The sequence below is a fragment of the Oncorhynchus tshawytscha genome, unplaced genomic scaffold (genome assembly GCF_018296145.1).
Source record: "Oncorhynchus tshawytscha isolate Ot180627B unplaced genomic scaffold, Otsh_v2.0 Un_contig_9797_pilon_pilon, whole genome shotgun sequence".
In the NCBI taxonomy this organism is placed as follows: domain Eukaryota; kingdom Metazoa; phylum Chordata; class Actinopteri; order Salmoniformes; family Salmonidae; genus Oncorhynchus; species Oncorhynchus tshawytscha.
Window position 1 is genome coordinate 1 of NW_024608795.1, and position 17,500 is coordinate 17,500.

Genomic DNA, 17,500 nt, shown 5'->3' on the forward strand with positions numbered 1-17,500 from the left:
ACCCAAAAAAATTAAAACGCTAACTACAATGCTATTTGGCCCTAAACAGAGAGTACACAGCGGCAGAATACCTGACCACTGTGACTGACCCAAACTGAAGGAAAGCTTTGACTGTGTACAGACTCAGTGAGCATAGCCTTGCTATTGAGAAAGGCAGCCGTAGGCAGACATGGCTCTCAAGAGAAGACAGGCTATGTGCTCACTGCCCACAAAATGAGGTGGAAACTGAGCTGCACTTCCTAAGCTCCTGCCCAATGTATGACCATATTAGAGACACATATTTCCCTCAGATTATATAGACCCACAAAGAATTCAAAAACAAACCCATTTTGATAAACTCCCATATCTATTGGGTGAAATACCAGTGTGCCATCACAAAAGGAAGATTTGCACATAATATGACATTTGAAATGTCTTTATTCTTTTGGTACGTTTGTGAGTGTAATGTTTACTGTAAGTGTTTTCTTGTTTATTTCTCTTTTGTTTATTATCTATTTAACTTGCTTTGGCAATGTAAACATATGTTTCCCATGACAATAAAGAGAGAGAGAGGAGCGAGGAAAGAGAGGTTCTAATCTAAAAGGAGAGAGAGAGAGAGAGAGAGAGATCCTTTGTGCATTAGGGGTGTCCTGTCTGCTCTGGGTAGAAGTGCTGTCTGTCAGCTAAAGGGGAGGCGAGCCGAACACGGATAGATACTCTCCCTGATCACAGCTCATCAATTATTAATACCTGCTAGAGATCCCTGGTGCTTAGAGAGGGTGTGTGTGTGTGTGTGTGTGTGTGTGTGTGTGTGTGTGTGTGTGTGTGTGTGTGTGTGTGTGTGTGTGTGTGCTTATGTGCATACATATAGTATATGTGTGTGTGTGTGTGTGTGTGTGTGTGTGTGTGTGTGTGTGTGTGTGTGTGTACGTGCGTGCATACCGTATGAGTGTATATGTGTACATCCCTCTCACACACTCCTCTCTCTGTTTGTGAAGGTGGCCACTGTTCCGTCGGCCCAGTCTCTACGTCTGATGGAGTTCAGTTTCAGTGACTTTGAGCTGTCTGGCTGAGACCACTCAGGCCTGCATGCGCATGTTGTGAACTCAGCCTGGTCAGAACTTCCAGATGAAATACAAGGTGTGTGTGTGTGTGTGTGTGTGTGTGTGTGTGTGTGTGTGTGTGTGTGTGTGTGTGTGTGTGTGTGTGTGTGTGTGTGTGTGTGTGTGTGTGTGTGTGTGTGTATACGTGACTATGTGCATGTATGTGCACATACCTGTATGTATGGCCAGTACATATATGTGTGTTTGCACATTCACCTTTAACAACTCACCACCCTCTTAATCAGTATTCCTTAACACACCACAGTGGCCTTGTCATGCATCACTCACAATAGATGACTAATGACATCATAACTTATAGAATGCGAAGGACTTTGAGGTTCAGAAAAAGGTCATAATGAATGTCAATTTTTATTATCAAATTATTATTGAACAAATGTGTGAGTCACTATGCATTGGCTGATAGGGAGTTGATTGGAAGCTTATGCCAGTAAATGGATGGACATGGAAAGATTGGATGAACAGAATCCAGTGATTCTATTAGCAGGGTGGTCTAAGTTTTCCTATAACACCAATCAGATTGCCAGTCTGGCCAATTTGAAGCTCTACTGCTTGAGAATGTACAGATACAATTAAAGTCACTGTCATTCTGTCTGTTATCTATTTTCTTGTTTAACCTTTCCCTCTCTCTTGCTGGCCATTTTTGCCCCCCTCCTCCCCCCACCTCCTCTTCCCCTCCAACTCCTCTTCCCTTCCTCCTCCCCCTCCTCTTCTTCCTCCTCTCCTACCAACTCATCTTCCCCTCCTCCTCCCCCTCCTCCTCTTCCCTTCCTCCTCCCCTCCTCTTCTTCCTCCTCTCCCACCAACTCCTCTTCCCCTCCCCTCCTCTTCCCCTCCTCCTCCACTCCTCCTCTTCCCTTCCTCCTCCCCTCCTCTTCTTCCTCCTCTCCCAACACCTCCTCCTCATCTCTCCCTCTTTCTCCCCACTTTGTCTTGTCTATCTCCTACTGTGTTCCTTCATATCCCCCCCCCCTCTCTCCCCCCTTTTCCCTCCGTTCCCCCCTCTCTCTCTCTCTGTAGAGTCTGTGCCAGTGGATCCTGAGTGTTAAGAAGAACTATAGGAAGAACGTGGCCTACCACAACTGGAGACACGCCTTCAACACCTCCCAGTGCATGTTCGCCTTGTTCAAATCTGGCCGGTTACAGGTGAGTTCAGCCAATCAATGGCCAGCATGGAAGGGGTGCCGGGTCACTCCGTCCAATCAATAAATAATATATCCCCGGCAGGAGGTCTTATTTGTGTCATTCCGACCAATGGCTATTGAGTCAACATGCTGTAACTGTGCTGTTTCCGGGTCAGTCCGACCACTGTGTTCTGTCAAGTCAGCATTGGCTTCCAGTTACCTTAATATAATAATATATATATATATAATTAAATACCAAATGTTGTACCTCTGAATGCATTACTTGGCGTTCTTAGTTAGAAGATATCAGATGTAATATGATATAAGAAGAATCATTATCATAAATAGTCAAAGACACTTGAACAAATAAGTACTGTATCTCAGACAGAAACAGAACTCAACGTATCCCAAACACTCAGTTCCAGTCAACCCAGTTCCAGTCACAACCAGTTCCAGTCCAACCCAGTTCCAGTCCAACTCAGTTCAGTCCAACCCAGTTCCAGTCAATCAGTTCCAGTCCAACCCAGTTCCAGTCCAACCCAGTTCTAGTCCAACCCAGTTCCGGTCCAACCCGGTTCCAGTCCAGTTCTAAAGTGGATCCAACCCAGTTCTAGTCGGTCTTGGTTCCAGTCCCAGCAGTTCTAGTCCAACCCAGTTCTAGTCACCCAGTTCTAGTCAATCCCAGTTCCAGTCCATCCCAGTTCTAGTCTGTCCCAGTTCTAGTCCAAGCAGTTCTAGTCCAACCCAGTTCTAGTCAACTCAGTTCCAGTCAACCCAGTTCTAGTCAACCCAGTTCTAGTCCAACCCAGTTCCAGTCCAACCCAGTTCCAGTCCAACCCAGTTCTAGTCCAACCCAGTTCTAGTCCAACCCAGTTCCAGTCCAACCCAGTTCTAGTCTAACCCAGTTCTAGTCTAACCCAGTTCCAGTCCAACCCAGTTCCAGTCAACCCAGTTCTAGTCCAACCCAGTTCCAGTCCAACCCAGTTCCAGTCCAACCCAGTTCTAGTCCAACCCAGTTCTAGAAGTCCAACCCAGTTCCAGTCCAACCCAGTTCCAGTCCAACCCAATTCTAGTCCAACCCAGTTCTAGTCCAACCCAGTTCTAGCCAACCAGTTCTAGTCCAACCCAGTTCTAGTCCAACCCAGTTCCAGTCCAACCCAGTTCTAGTCCAACTCAGTTCCAGTCCAACCCAGTTTCTAGTATATAACCCTCGGTACACACACCCAGCTCTGTTCTGATGACTACATGCTCTGTTCTGATGACTACATGCTCTGTTCTGATGACTACATGCTCTGTTCTGATGACTACATACTCTGTTCTGATGACTACATGCTCTGTTCTGATGACTACATGCTCTGTTCTGATGACTACATGCTCTGTTCTGATGACTACATGCTCTGTTCTGATGACTACATGCTCTGTTCTGGTGACTACATGCTCTGTTCTGATGACTACAGACTCTGTTCTGGTGACTACATACTCTGTTCTGATGACTACATGCTCTGTTCTGATGACTACATGCTCTGTTCTGGTGACTACATGCTCTGTTCTGATGACTACAGACTCTGTTCTGGTGACTACATACTCTGTTCTGATGACTACATGCTCTGTTCTGATGACTACATACTCTGTCCTGGTGACTACATACTCTGTTCTGATGACTACATGCTCTGTTCTGATGACTACATGCTCTGTTCTGATGACTACATGCTCTGTTCTGATGACTACATACTCTGTTCTGATGACTACATGCTCTGTTCTGATGACTACATACTCTGTCCTGGTGACTACATACTCTGTTCTGATGACTACATGCTCTGTTCTGATGACTACATGCTCTGTTCTGATGACTACAGACTCTGTTCTGGTGACTACATACTCTGTTCTGATGACTACATGCTCTGTTCTGATGACTACATGCTCTGTTCTGGTGACTACATACTCTGTTCCGGTGACTACATGCTCTGTTCTGATGACTACATGCTCTGTTCTGATGACTACATACTCTGTTCTGATGACTACATGCTCTGTTCTGATGACTACATGCTCTGTTCTGGTGACTACATACTCTGTTCCGGTGACTACATGCTCTGTTCTGATGACTACATACTCTGTTCTGATGACTACATGCTCTGTTCTGGTGACTACATACTCTGTTCCGGTGACTACATACTCTGTTCTGATGACTACATGCTCTGTTCTGATGACTACATGCTCTGTTCTGGTGACTACATACTCTGTTCTGATGACTACATGCTCTGTTCTGATGACTACATGCTCTGTTCTGATGACTACATACTCTGTTCTGATGACTACATGCTCTGTTCTGATGACTACATACTCTGTTCTGGTGACTACATACTCTGTTCTGATGACTACATGCTCTGTTCTGATGACTACATGCTCTGTTCTGATGACTACATGTACTCCCTCTGTTAGATTAAAGGTTACTATCCAGGTGTTGCTAACAAATAGCTGTTGAGTTAATGTGTAAGCTGCTCTCTCAAGCAGACAGTGCTAAGCAACTGACTCCCCTCTCTGTGTGTGTGTATGGACGCGCGTGCATGCGTGCGTGCACGTGTGTGTTGAGAGTTGTTGTGTGAGTGTGTTTGCCCAACCCTTGTTGTCTCGCGTGTCGTAATACTGGCCTGTGATAAGTACCTGTGTCCTTCCATAGAGCTAGAGGAGTATATAACAGCTGTGGAAAGATGTGTTGAGGTGTGTGTGTGTAGTTGTGTGTTCATGGTCTATACTGTATGTGTTTAGCTGGTGGCCTGTGATGGAAGTTGGTGCATTAATACTATGACTGTTCATAATGAACGACATCTTAGTGGATGGTGTGATTCATTTCTCCTCTCCTCTCCTCTCCTCTCCTCTCCTCTCCTCTCCTCTCTCCTCTCCTCTCCTCTCCTCTCCTCTCCTCTCCTCTCCTCTCCTCTCCCTCTCCTCTCCTCTCCTCTCCTCTCCTCTCCTCTCCTCTCCTCTCCTCTCCTCTCCTCTCCTCTCCTCTCCTCTCCTCTCCTCTCCTCTCCTCTCCCTCTCTTCTCCTCTCCCTCTCTTCTCCTCTCCCTCTCCCTCTCTCTCTCTTTCCCCTCCATCTCCCTCTCTGTCAGAGTAATATGACTGATCTGGAGACCCTGGCCTTGATGATCGCCACTCTGAGTCATGACCTGGACCACAGAGGGGTCAACAACTCCTACATACAGAGGTAGGCTGCAGTACTGTGTGTGTGTGTGTGTGTGTCACAGAATCTCACAGTCTACTGCCACTCCACCATGGAGCACCACCACTTTGATCAGTGTCTCATGATCCTCAACAGCCCAGTAAGATCACACACACACACACACACACACACACACACACACCCTTATGAATTAATTCCACTATTCACTTAGTTAATTCTTCATTTATTCATTTGGAATAATAAGGCATTGTTCACCATAATGTATTTATCATGCGTGTCAGGATTCTATTGGTGTTTCCTCATTTTCTCTTTGTAGGGCCAATTCCATGAGCTCCAGCTGCTAGTCTAGTCTAGGAGATAACACTGCTATGGTGTAATTAAGCACTGTGAATAAGAGACCTGATTCATCTTCATGGACACAAATTCACTGGAGAGCATCAGTTAGCTCATCTGGATGTAGTAGACACACACACAAACACATCATTAAACACACACATTGCAAAGATAAGGAGAACAGATCCAATTGATGAATTGACTGTTTTCTAGTATTGTGGAATTGTGCTGCCATGGCAACCATGCTGTAGTTTAACCTAATAATGGCGCCGGAGGGAATGGCGGCCATTTTAAGGTGTTCCTGACCTATTGTGCTATTTGGTGTGCGGTTTTTTTGGCGCTGATCTGAACTTTTTTTGTACATAATGTTTCCACCATTGTTTCCTATGACGGAAAATAACTTCTGGGCATCAGAACAGCTATCACTAACCTCGTTTTGAATGAGGACTTCTACTTCAATGAGTCGGAGGTGAAAGACATTGATTATCGCGGTTCAGGCCCTAAATCCCAACACTCGAAGAAGGATGAGACACCGCTATAGAGGCCGGCGTGCGGGATACCTGACGAGACTACATCGGAGAGTGGATAAATCGCCTCTACCCTCTGTTTTATTGGTGAACGTGCAATCAATGGAGAATAAACTGGATGAGTTCTGTTCGAGACTATCCTATCAATGTGATTTGAAGAACTGTAATATCATATATTTAATCAGAGTTGTGCCTAAAGAAGGACATGGAAAATATAAATGTAGCTGTTTTTTCTATACATCGGCAGGACAGAATGGCGGCTGCGTTCTGAGTTCTGTGAAGGTTTTGCGATAGAATGCACATATTAACAGAGGTGACATCACAAAGGTCAAAGGTTAAAAGATCAACAACTTATGCAGGTGTTCCTAACCTAACATTGAAGGTCAGAGGAGGGGGTGTGTCTGTTAACAAGAACTGGTGCGTAATGTCACATTAAGGAAGTCTCGAGGTTCTGCTCGCCTGAGGTAAAGTACCTCATGATAAGCTGTAGACCACACTCTACCAAGATATTTTGTGTAGCTGTCTATTTACCACCTCAAACTGATGCTGGCACTAAGACCCTGCTCAACAACCTGTATACGGCCATAAGCAAACAAGAACATGCCTACCCAGAGGCCGCGCTCCTAGTGACCGGTGACTATAGAACAGCAGACTCTGGTAAGACAAGGGGTGGTGGTCTATACACTGTATCAGCAGGATAGAACAGCAGCCTCTGGTAAGACAAGGGGTGGTGGTCTATGTATATCGGTAAACAACAGCTGGTGCACGATATCTAATGAAGTCCTGACGGGCCGCTCCCAGGTGGTAAGGGTAGGTAACAACACATCTGCCACAGTGATCCTCAACACAGGGGCCCCTCAGGGGTGCGTGCTCAGCCCCCTCCTGTACTCCCTGTTCACTCATGACTGCACGGCCAGGCACGACTCCAACACCATCATTAAGTTTATCGATGACGCAACACCGACAACGGTGAAACAGTCTATAGAGAGTAGGTTAGAGACCTGACCGTGTGGTGCAAGGACAACAACCTCTCCTTCAACATGATCAAGACAAAGGAGATGATTGTGGACTACAGGAAAAGGAGAACCGAGCACACCCCATTCTCATCAACAGGGCTGTAGTGGAGCAGGTTGAGAGCTTCAAGTTCCTTGGCGTCCACATCACCAACAAACTAATATGTTCCAAGCACACCTAGACAGTTGTGAAGAAGGCACGACAAAACCTATTTCCCCTCAGGAGACTGAAAAGATTTGGCATGTGTCCTCAGATCCTCAAAAGGTTTTACACCATTGAGAGCATCATAAAGGGTTGCATCACTGACTGGTATGGCAACAGCTCGGCCTCTGACAGCAAGGGACAATAGAGGGTAGTGCGTACGGCCCAGTACATCACCGGTGCCAAGCTTCCTAACCATCCAGGACCTCTATACCAGGCGGTGTCAGAGGAAGGCCCTAAAAATTGTCAAAGACTCCAGCCACCCTAGTCATAGACTGTTCTCTCTGCTACCGCACGGCAAGCAGTAGCAATGCAGGTCTGAAACTAAGAGGACAGTGAACAGCTTTTACCCCCAAGCTATAAGACTGCTAAATAGTTAATTAAATATCTACCCGGAAAATCTGGATTGACCCTTTTTTGCACTAATCTCTTTTGACTCATCACATACGCTGCTGTTACTGTTTATTATATATCTGTTGCCTAGTCACTTTATTCCTACCTACTGTATACAGTGCCATTGGAAATTATTCAGACCCTTTGACTATTTTCACATTTTGTTCGGTTACAGCCTTCTAAAATGTATTCAATATTTTTTTCCCTCATCAATCTACACACAATACCGCATAATGACAAAGAAAAAAAATGTTTTTAGAAATGTTTGCTAATTTGTTAAAACATTTTTTTTTAAATATTACAGACCCTTTACTCAGTACTTTGTTGAAGCACCTTTGGCAATGATTACAGCCTCGAGTCTTCTGGGGTATGAAGCTACAAGCTTGGCATGCCTGTATTTGGGGAGTTTATCCTATTCTTCTCTGCAGATCCGCTCAAGCTCTGTCAGGTTGGATGGGGAGCATCGCTGCACAGCTATTTTCAGGTCTCTCCAGAGATGCTCGATCGGGTTCAAGTCCGGGCTCTGGCTGGGCCACTCAAGGAGATTCAGAGACTTGTCCCGAAGCCACTCTTGTGTTGTCTTGGCTGTGTGCTTAGGGTCATTGTCCTGTTGGAAGGCGAACCTTCGCCCCAGTCTGAGGTCCTGAGCGCTCTGGAGCAGGTTTTCATCAAGGAACTCTCTGTGCTTTTTCCTCGACCCTGACTTGTCTCCCAGTCCCTGCCACTGAAAAACTTCCCCACAGCATGATGCCGCCACCACCATGTTACATCGTAGGGATGGTGCCAGGTTTCCTCCAGACGTAATGCTTTGCATTCATGCCAAAGAGTTAAATCTTGGTTTCTTCAGACCAGAGAATCTTGTTTCTCATGGCCTGAGAGTCTTTAGGTGCCTTTGGCAAACTCTATGCGAGCTGGCCACTCTACCATAAAGGCCTGATTGGTTGAGTGCTGCAGAGATGGTTGACCTCCTTGAAGGTTCTCCCATCTCCACAGAGGAACTCTGGAGCTCTGTCAGAGTGACCATCGGGTTCTTGGTAACCTCTCTGACCAAGGCCCTTCTCCCCGATTGCTCAGTTTGCCCGGGCAGCCAGCTCTAGGAAGAGTGTTAGTGGTTCCAAACTTCTTCCATTTAAGAATGATGGAGGCCACTGTGTTGTTGGACCTTCAATGCTGCAGACAATTTTTGGTACCCTTTACCAGATCTGTGCCTTGACACAATACTGTCTAAGACCTCAGGATCAATTTTGAGTCTCATAGCAAAGGGTCTGAATACTTATATAAATAAGGTATTTCCGTTTTTTTATATTTACACATTTGATAAAATTTCAACAAACCTGTTTTTGCTTTGTCATTATGGGGTTTTGTGTATAGATTGTCGGGGAATTTTAGAATAAGGCTGTAATGTAATAAAATGTGGAAAAAGTCAAGGGGTCTGAATACTTTCCCAAAGGCACTGTATGTACATACAGGATATACCATTTGTGCAATTACAGATTTATTTTGTTTTTACCATTTAATCAGAACCAGCCTTTTGATATGACATAACGGGTTTCTATTTACCAATACCATATGTTGGTGTAGGGGAGATCACGCGTGTCGTAGAAAAACTAAATTGAAAAGGAATTAGTGCAGGTGCAAAAATAAGTGAACCCCAAGTTGCATTGGTTAAATCAAGTAGGTAAGTAGTATCAGGTGGGTAAATAATTGGGTACAAAATGAACCAATCAAAGGAGAGATCATTAGGAAAGAGTTTGGGTTGGACTCTGACAGAAATAAGAAACTTAGTCAGTTTGGTGTTACCCATCCAGCTGAATACAAACCACACCATGCAGAGAGGATAGGAGATCTCAGAGGACAACAGGACGAGGGTAGTGAGAGCACATCAGTCTGGGGAGAAGGCTATAAAATCATCTCAAAAAGATTTGAGCTCCTTCAGTCCACTATGAGGCAAATCATTTACAAATAGAGAGCATTTAACATGACAGCAACTCGGCCTAGAAGTGGACGCCCTTCCAAGGTATCCCAAAGAGCCACAAGAACAATAATACATTAGGTTCCAAACATTACAAACAATAATACAAAGCCATCCCAAACATTACATCTAGAGATTTGCAGACCTTCCTTGCTGCATCTCAGGTAACTGTGCAAGCTCTAATAATAAGAACACTGAATCCAAATGCCCATCATGGGAGGGTTGATAGGAAGAAGCTTCTGCTGTCAAACTGTCCGTCTTAACCAGAGACCACCTGGACAAACCTGAAGGTTTCTGCAAGTCCAATCTATGAACCGATGAGACCACCTGGACAAACCTGTAGGTTTCAGCAAGTCCAATCTATGAACCGATGAGACCACCTCGACAAACCTGAAGGTTTCTGCAAGTCCAATCTATGAACCTGGACAAACCTGAAGGTTTCTGCAAGTCCAATCTATGAACCGATGAGACCACCTGGACAAACCTGTAGGTTTCTGCAAGTCCAATCTATGAACCGATGAGACCACCTCGACAAACCTGAAGGTTTCTGCAAGTCCAATCTATGAACCTGGACAAACCTGAAGGTTTCTGCAAGTCCAATCTATGAACCGATGAGACCACCTGGACGAACCTGAAGGTTTCTGCAAGTCCAATCTATGAACCGATGAGACCACCTGGACAAACCTGAAGGTTTCTGCAAGTCCAATCTATGAACCGATGAGACCACCTGGACAAACCTGAAGGTTTCTGCAAGTCCAATCTATGAACCTGGACAAACCTGAAGGTTTCTGCAAGTCCAATCTATGAACCTGGACAAACCTGAAGGTTTCTGCAAGTCCAATCTATGAACCTGGACAAACCTGAAGGTTTCTGCAAGTCCATTCTATGAACCGATGAGTCCAAAATGGACACTTCTGGTTACAATCAACACTGCTCTGTTTGGCGAAAACCCAACACTGCCTACCACCAAAATAACATTTTCCCAACAGTCAAGCACGGTGGTGGGAATGACAAGATCTGGGGCTGCTTTTCCTCCTCTGGACCTGGATGACATCATTAAGGGAACCATGGATTCTGAGGGATACCAGGATATTCTTGAACAGAACGTCAGGCCATCAGTCCAGAACCCGAAAAGGGGTCTTCCAACAAGAACAACAACCCAAAGCATTGAAGCAAATTTACCAAAGAATGGCTCAGGAGAAAGAAGATTTGTGGTTTGGATTGGCCAAGTCAAATTCCTGACCGAAATCCAATCGGGATGCTGTGGCAGGACCTGAAACGGGCAGTTCATGCCAGACACCCCTCAAACCTCACTCAATTGGCTGAGTTCTGTAAAGGGGAGTGGGCAAAAATCCCTCAACACAGATAACAGTCAGAGACTGATTACTGGCTATAGGAGACGTTTACTACAAGTTATCACTGCTAGTGGAGGTGCCACAAGCTATTGACTGAAGGGGTTCACATATTTTTGCACATGTCACATCTGAGTTTCTGTTAAATAAACCACTTTTGTTAAATAAACAATGAAAATATATAATATTTTTTTGTTTCTGTCATTTACCTGGAATTCCTTTATTACAGATTGGGGTTTAGAGATAAGGATGATAATGACAGCAAAATAATGACCAGCCCTGTAGGGTTCACATACTTTCAAGCAACACTGTAACTCTGCACTCAACTACCTCATACCCCTGCATACTCAGTGCTGGTACCCTGTGTATATAGCCAAGTTATCATTACTTATTGTGTATTTGTTCCTTGTTATTATTTTTCGTTTAATTTTCACATTTTCATGTGACAAAACTTTAACTGGGTCAATAATTTGTCATCCCTGCCTCCCTCTCTCTCTATCCCTGCATTTCTCTCCATCCTTATCTATCTCTCTATCCCTGCTTCTCTCTCCATCCTTATCTATCTCTCTATCCCTGCATCTCTCTCCATCCTTATCTATCTCTCTATCCCTGCATCTCTCTCCATCCTTATCTATCTCTCTATCCCTGCATCTCTCTCCGTCCTTATCTATATCTCTATCCCTGCATCTCTCTCCATCCTTATCTATATCTCTATCCCTGCATCTCTCTCCATCCTTATCTATATCTCTATCCATCCATCCCCCTTCCTTCCTTCTTCCCTCCCTCCCTCCCTTTCTTTCTCTCTCTCTCTCTCTCTCTCTCTCTTCCTTCCTTCCTTCCTTCCTTCCTTCCTTCCTTCCTTCCTTCCTTCCTTCCTTCCTTCCTTCCTTCCTTCCTTCCTTCCTCCCTCTCTCCACCACTTTCTCCACCCCAGGGGAATCAGATTCTAAGCAGTCTGTCTCTGGATGAGTACAAGGCCACTCTGAAGATGATTGAGAGGGCTATTCTGGCTACGGACCTGGCTCTGTACATGAAGTAGGTACAATGTCACACACAGCTGGGATGCGCACAGAGGGGAACAGTTCAAGTCACATTTCTATGCAGAGTTTTCATTAGAACTTCAATTAAGATTGATGGGCTGTGAAAAATGTCAAGGTGGAAGTTGTATTCAGACCCTATTCATTAGAAGATTTAGTAATAATGTACTAAAGCAGTAATTGACTATATCTCTCTCTATCCTCCCCCCTAACACTTTTTCTATTTTTCACAACTCTCTCTCCTTATCTCCTAATCTCAGCTCTTCTCTCTCTCTCTCTTTCTCTCTCCTTATCGCCTAATCTCAGCTCTTCTCTCTCTCTCTCTCTCTCTCTCCTTATCGCCTAATCTCAGCTCTTCCCCCTCTCTCTCTCCTTATCTCCTAATCTCAGCTCTTCCCCCTCTCTCTCTCTCTTTCTCTCTCTTTTTTCTCTCTTCCCCCCCTCCTTGTCTGAAGTGTGGGCGTATGACTAGACTGCAGGCAGATGGGGAGAAAGACAGATATCAAATTTACTGCCTATCTTTTCAGGAGGAGAGGAGAGTTCTTTGAACTGACCAAGAACAGCCAATTTGTCTGGGACGATGACTATCATAAAGACTTGCTGAGGTTAGTGGACACTATGCATATACATATTCACCTGGGGACAGCTTGGTTGTGCTTCTTTCAAGGTTGGGATCAATTCTAGTAGATTCCCATAGACTTGCAGTCATTGTGCTAATGTTAGTTAGCATTGGCTCGCGTACATCTCCCTCTAACGTCCTTCATACTGGACTCAGAGATATAAACATGGATCCACGAGTTCATCTGACTTTGGGGAAGTAGGAAAAGGGCCTCATTGCCAACATCTCGGAGTATCCCTTTAAAACAGTACAAAGTCTTTATTAGGTGTTAAGCCTATGTTAAAATATGTTAAAATATGTTAAAATGATTAGAAGACAAAAAAAAGCAATTGTGATCGTGTTGAATTGTGTTTGGGAAATAAAGATAGACATGGTTTTAAAAAGGTTGTGGTCGCAGTTCAATTAACCCTGTCCCTCAGTTCAACTACCCTGTCCCTCAGTTCAATTTACCCTGTCCCTCAGTTCAACTACCCTGTCCCTCAGTTCAATTAACCCTGTCCCTCAGTTCAATTACCCTGTCCCTCAGTTCAACTACCCTGTCCCTCAGTTCAATTTACCCTGTCCCTCAGTTCAATTTACCCTGTCCCTCAGTTCAACTACCCTGTCCCTCAGTTCAATTTACCCTGTCCCTCAGTTCAACTACCCTACCCTGTCCCTCAGTTCAATTTACCCTGTCCCTCAGTTCAACTACCCTGTCCCTCAGTTCAATTTACCCTGTCCCTCAGTTCAACTACCCTGTCCCTCAGTTCAATTTACCCTGTCCCTCAGTTCAATTTACCCTGTCCCTCAGTTCAACTACCCTGTCCCTCAGTTCAATTTACCCTGTCCCTCAGTTCAACTACCCTGTCCCTCAGTTCAATTTACCCTGTCCCTCAGTTCAACTGTCCCTCAGTACCCTGTCCTCAGTTCAATTTACCCTGTCCCTCAGTTCAACTACCCTGTCCCTCAGTTCAACTACCCTGTCCCTCAGTTCAATTTACCCTGTCCCTCAGTTCAATTTACCCTGTCCCTCAGTTCAATTTACCCTGTCCCTCAGTTCAATTTACCCTGTCCCTCAGTTCAATTTACCCTGTCCCTCAGTTCAACTACCCTGTCCCTCAGTTCAACTACCCTGTCCCTCAGTTCAACCTGTCCCTCAGTTCAACTACCCTGTCCCTCAGTTCAACTTACCCTGTCCCTCAGTTCAACTACCCTGTCCCTCAGTTCAATTTACCCTGTCCCTCAGTTCAACTACCCTGTCCCTCAGTTCAACTACCCTGTCCCTCAGTTCAACTACCCTGTCCCTCAGTTCAACTACCCTGTCCCTCAGTTCAATTTACCCTGTCCCTCAGTTCAACTACCCTGTCCCTCAGTTCAACTACCCTGTCCCTCAGTTCAATTTACCCTGTCCCTCAGTTCAACTACCCTGTCCCTCAGTTCACCCTGTCCCTCAGTTCAACTACCCTGTCCCTCAGTTCAACTACCCTGTCCCTCAGTTCAACCCTGTCCCTCAGTTTTACCCTGTCCCTCAGTTCAACTACCCTGTCCCTCAGTTCAACTACCCTGTCCCTCAGTTCAATTTACCCTGTCCCTCAGTTCAACTACCCTGTCCCTCAGTTCAACTACCCTGTCCCTCAGTTCAATTTACCCTGTCCCTCAGTTCAATTACCCTGTCCCTCAGTTCAACTACCCTGTCCCTCAGTTCAATTACCCTGTCCCTCAGTTCAACTACCCTGTCCCTCAGTTCAACTACCCTGTCCCTCAGTTCAATTTACCCTGTCCCTCAGTTCAACTACCCTGTCCCTCAGTTCAATTTACCCTGTCCCTCAGTTCAACTACCCTGTCCCTCAGTTCAATTTACCCTGTCCCTCAGTTCAACTACCCTGTCCCTCAGTTCAATTTACCCTGTCCCTCAGTTCAACTACCCTGTCCCTCAGTTCAACTACCCTGTCCCTCAGTTCAATTTACCCTGTCCCTCAGTTCAATTTACCCTGTCCCTCAGTTCAATTTACCCTGTCCCTCAGTTCAATTTACCCTGTCCCTCAGTTCAATTTACCCTGTCCCTCAGTTCAACTACCCTGTCCCTCAGTTCAACTACCCTGTCCCTCAGTTCAACTACCCTGTCCCTCAGTTCAACTACCCTGTCCCTCAGTTCAACTTACCCTGTCCCTCAGTTCAACTACCCTGTCCCTCAGTTCAATTTACCCTGTCCCTCAGTTCAACTACCCTGTCCCTCAGTTCAACTACCCTGTCCCTCAGTTCAATTTACCCTGTCCCTCAGTTCAACTACCCTGTCCCTCAGTTCAATTTACCCTGTCCCTCAGTTCAACTACCCTGTCCCTCAGTTCAACTACCCTGTCCCTCAGTTCAATTTACCCTGTCCCTCAGTTCAACTACCCTGTCCCTCAGTTCAATTTACCCTGTCCCTCAGTTCAAATGACCCTGACCCGCAGTTCAACTTACCCTGTCCCGCAGTTCAACTTACCCTGTCCCTCAGTTCAACTTACCCTGTCCCGCAGTTCAACTTACCCTGTCCCGCAGTTCAACTTACCCTGTCCCGCAGTTCAACTCACCCTGTCCCGAAGTTCAACTTACCCTGTCCCGAAGTTCAACTGACCCTGTCCCGAAGTTCAACTTACCCTGTCCCTCAGTTCAACTTACCCTGTCCCGCAGTTCAACTTACCCTGTCCCGCAGTTCAACTTACCCTGTCCCTCAGTTCAACTACCCTGTCCCACAGTTCAACTTACCCTGTCCCTCAGTTCAACTTACCCTGTCCCTCAGTTCAACTTACCCTGTCCCTCAGTTCAACTTACCCTGTCCCTCAGTTCAACTTACCCTGTCCCTCAGTTCAACTACCCTGTCCCTCAGTTCAACTTACCCTGTCCCTCAGTTCAACTTACCCTGTCCCTCAGTTCAACTTACCCCATACTTACCCCATAAGCTGTTTACATGAATTCTGATTATCTACACATCCTGAAATCTATGTAGATAACTTTGTTAGAAACAATATTTCCCTTGATGGAGTGATGCTGAGCGTAATGGTTCAACATAACCCACTCTCTTGCCTTGCTTGTCCAACAATATGCTTGTGTATCACCTGCTGTAGGTCAATGCTGATGACTGCATGTGACATCTCTGCCATTACCAAGCCCTGGCCAGTACAGAAGAGGGTAAGTGAAAAGTGGGATCACATTCACTAGCCTCAAGACTCACTTCATAAACTCAACTGTGTTCTTGTTACTGTGTTGTTACTGTGTTCTTGTTACTGTGTTGTTACTGTGTTCTTGTTACTGTGTTGTTACTGTGTTCTTGTTACTGTGTTGTTACTGTGTTCTTGTTACTGTGTTGTTACTGTGTTCTTGTTACTGCTATCTCCTTTGATATTCTTTCAAACGTTTCATTTTTCACTCACACAGCTCTCATTGTTCTCATCCTTTTTCAGTACCTCTCCGTTTTCTTTTCACCCCTTAGATTATGTTCTCTTTCTGTCTCTGTCTCTCTTCTTCTCCTGGTGTCATTTCAACTTCCCTGTGTAAGTCTCTTCCTCCTGTTCCTCATCAAGCTCCCTAGGTGCAATGGAAGGAGAGGTTCTGACAAGTCTCTAACCGTGTGTGTGTTTGTGTGTTTGTGATCAAAGAGCTCTAGAACTCTTCTTAGAGGATAGACACTCAGCTCTAGACCCAGAATCAGCTCTAGACCCAGACTCAGCTCTAGACCCAGAAACCTGTTCTAGAACCAGACTCAGCTCTAGACCCAGAAACCTGTTCTAGACCCAGAAACCGGTTCTAGACCGATCCTCTCCTCAGGTCCTCACATAATACATACAGAACTGACAGAGCTGGTGAGTACATCTGCACCTCCAGCACACATACACACATATATGAAATCTGTGCACATACACACATATAGGAAATCTGTGCACATACACACATATATGAAATCTGTGCACATACACACATATAGGAAATCTGTGCACATACACACATATAGGAAATCTGTGCACATACACACATATAGGAAATCTGTGCACATACACACATATATGAAATCTGTGCACATACACACATATAGGAAATCTGTGCACATACACACATATAGGAAATCTGTGCACATACACACATATAGGAAATCTGTGCACATACACACATATAGGAAATCTGTGCATGCACACACACACACATGGGGAATATGTGCATGCACACACACACACACATGGGGAATATGTGCACACACACACAAATCCTCTTTCACACACATACAAAGTTTTTGTTGAGCTCAGTAGATCTTATTATTAGAGTGGATACTACATCAGCCAAGATGAAATGTACATAAATGTGTCTTCTCCTCCTCTCTCCTTCTCCCCCTTTCTCTCCTCCTCTCCCTGAACCCCCCCTCCGGCTCTCTAGGCTTAATTACACAGCTCCAATCAGTGTTCTGCAGATGGCTACCACACACACACACACACACACTTCCTTGATTGGGAACCTGAGGCTGTAGTCAATCTTCATTTATCCTTTGTAAAGAGAAAGAGTCCATCAACGCAGTACGGTTGCTGCTCAGTTAGCAGAACTCTCTTTCACTATTTCTCTCCTGCATTATTCCCATGCTACAAACGTCAGGGAACACTTTGTAGGATACTGAGTGCTATTGCAGGGTGTCTGATA

The 17,500-nt window shown here is 45.2% G+C and overlaps 2 protein-coding genes across 2 annotated transcripts in view; both read left to right on the forward strand.

Annotated features, from left to right (window-relative positions):
- The first annotated feature begins 1,100 nt into the window (after positions 1–1,100).
- On the forward strand, positions 1,101–5,468 carry LOC121843825 (cGMP-specific 3',5'-cyclic phosphodiesterase-like). Its single transcript, XM_042313680.1, has 3 exons — positions 1,101–1,119; positions 2,121–2,246; positions 5,338–5,468. The coding sequence occupies exons 1-3, from the start codon at positions 1,108–1,110 to the stop codon at positions 5,434–5,436; spliced, it is 237 nt and encodes a 78-aa protein (XP_042169614.1). The 5' UTR covers positions 1,101–1,107; the 3' UTR covers positions 5,437–5,468.
- A 19-nt stretch (positions 5,469–5,487) lies between these two features.
- The window catches only part of LOC112214815 (cGMP-specific 3',5'-cyclic phosphodiesterase-like), a 13,752-nt gene continuing 1,739 nt past the window's right edge, over positions 5,488–17,500 (forward strand). Inside the window, exons 1-4 of the mRNA XM_042313681.1 lie at positions 5,488–5,547; positions 12,135–12,235; positions 12,765–12,842; positions 15,943–16,006. Of these exons, the coding sequence (XP_042169615.1) occupies positions 5,500–5,547; positions 12,135–12,235; positions 12,765–12,842; positions 15,943–16,006 (291 nt within the window). The 5' untranslated portion in view covers positions 5,488–5,499. The remainder of the gene's footprint in view (positions 5,548–12,134; positions 12,236–12,764; positions 12,843–15,942; positions 16,007–17,500) is intronic.

What these genes read in the sequence shown, in the direction of transcription:
- LOC121843825 (XM_042313680.1), top strand. An exon ending in TCAAATCTGGCCGGTTACAG is followed by an intron (nt 2,247 to 5,337) that starts GTGAGTTCAGCC and finishes CCTCTCTGTCAG; the next exon opens with AGTAATATGACTGATCTGGA.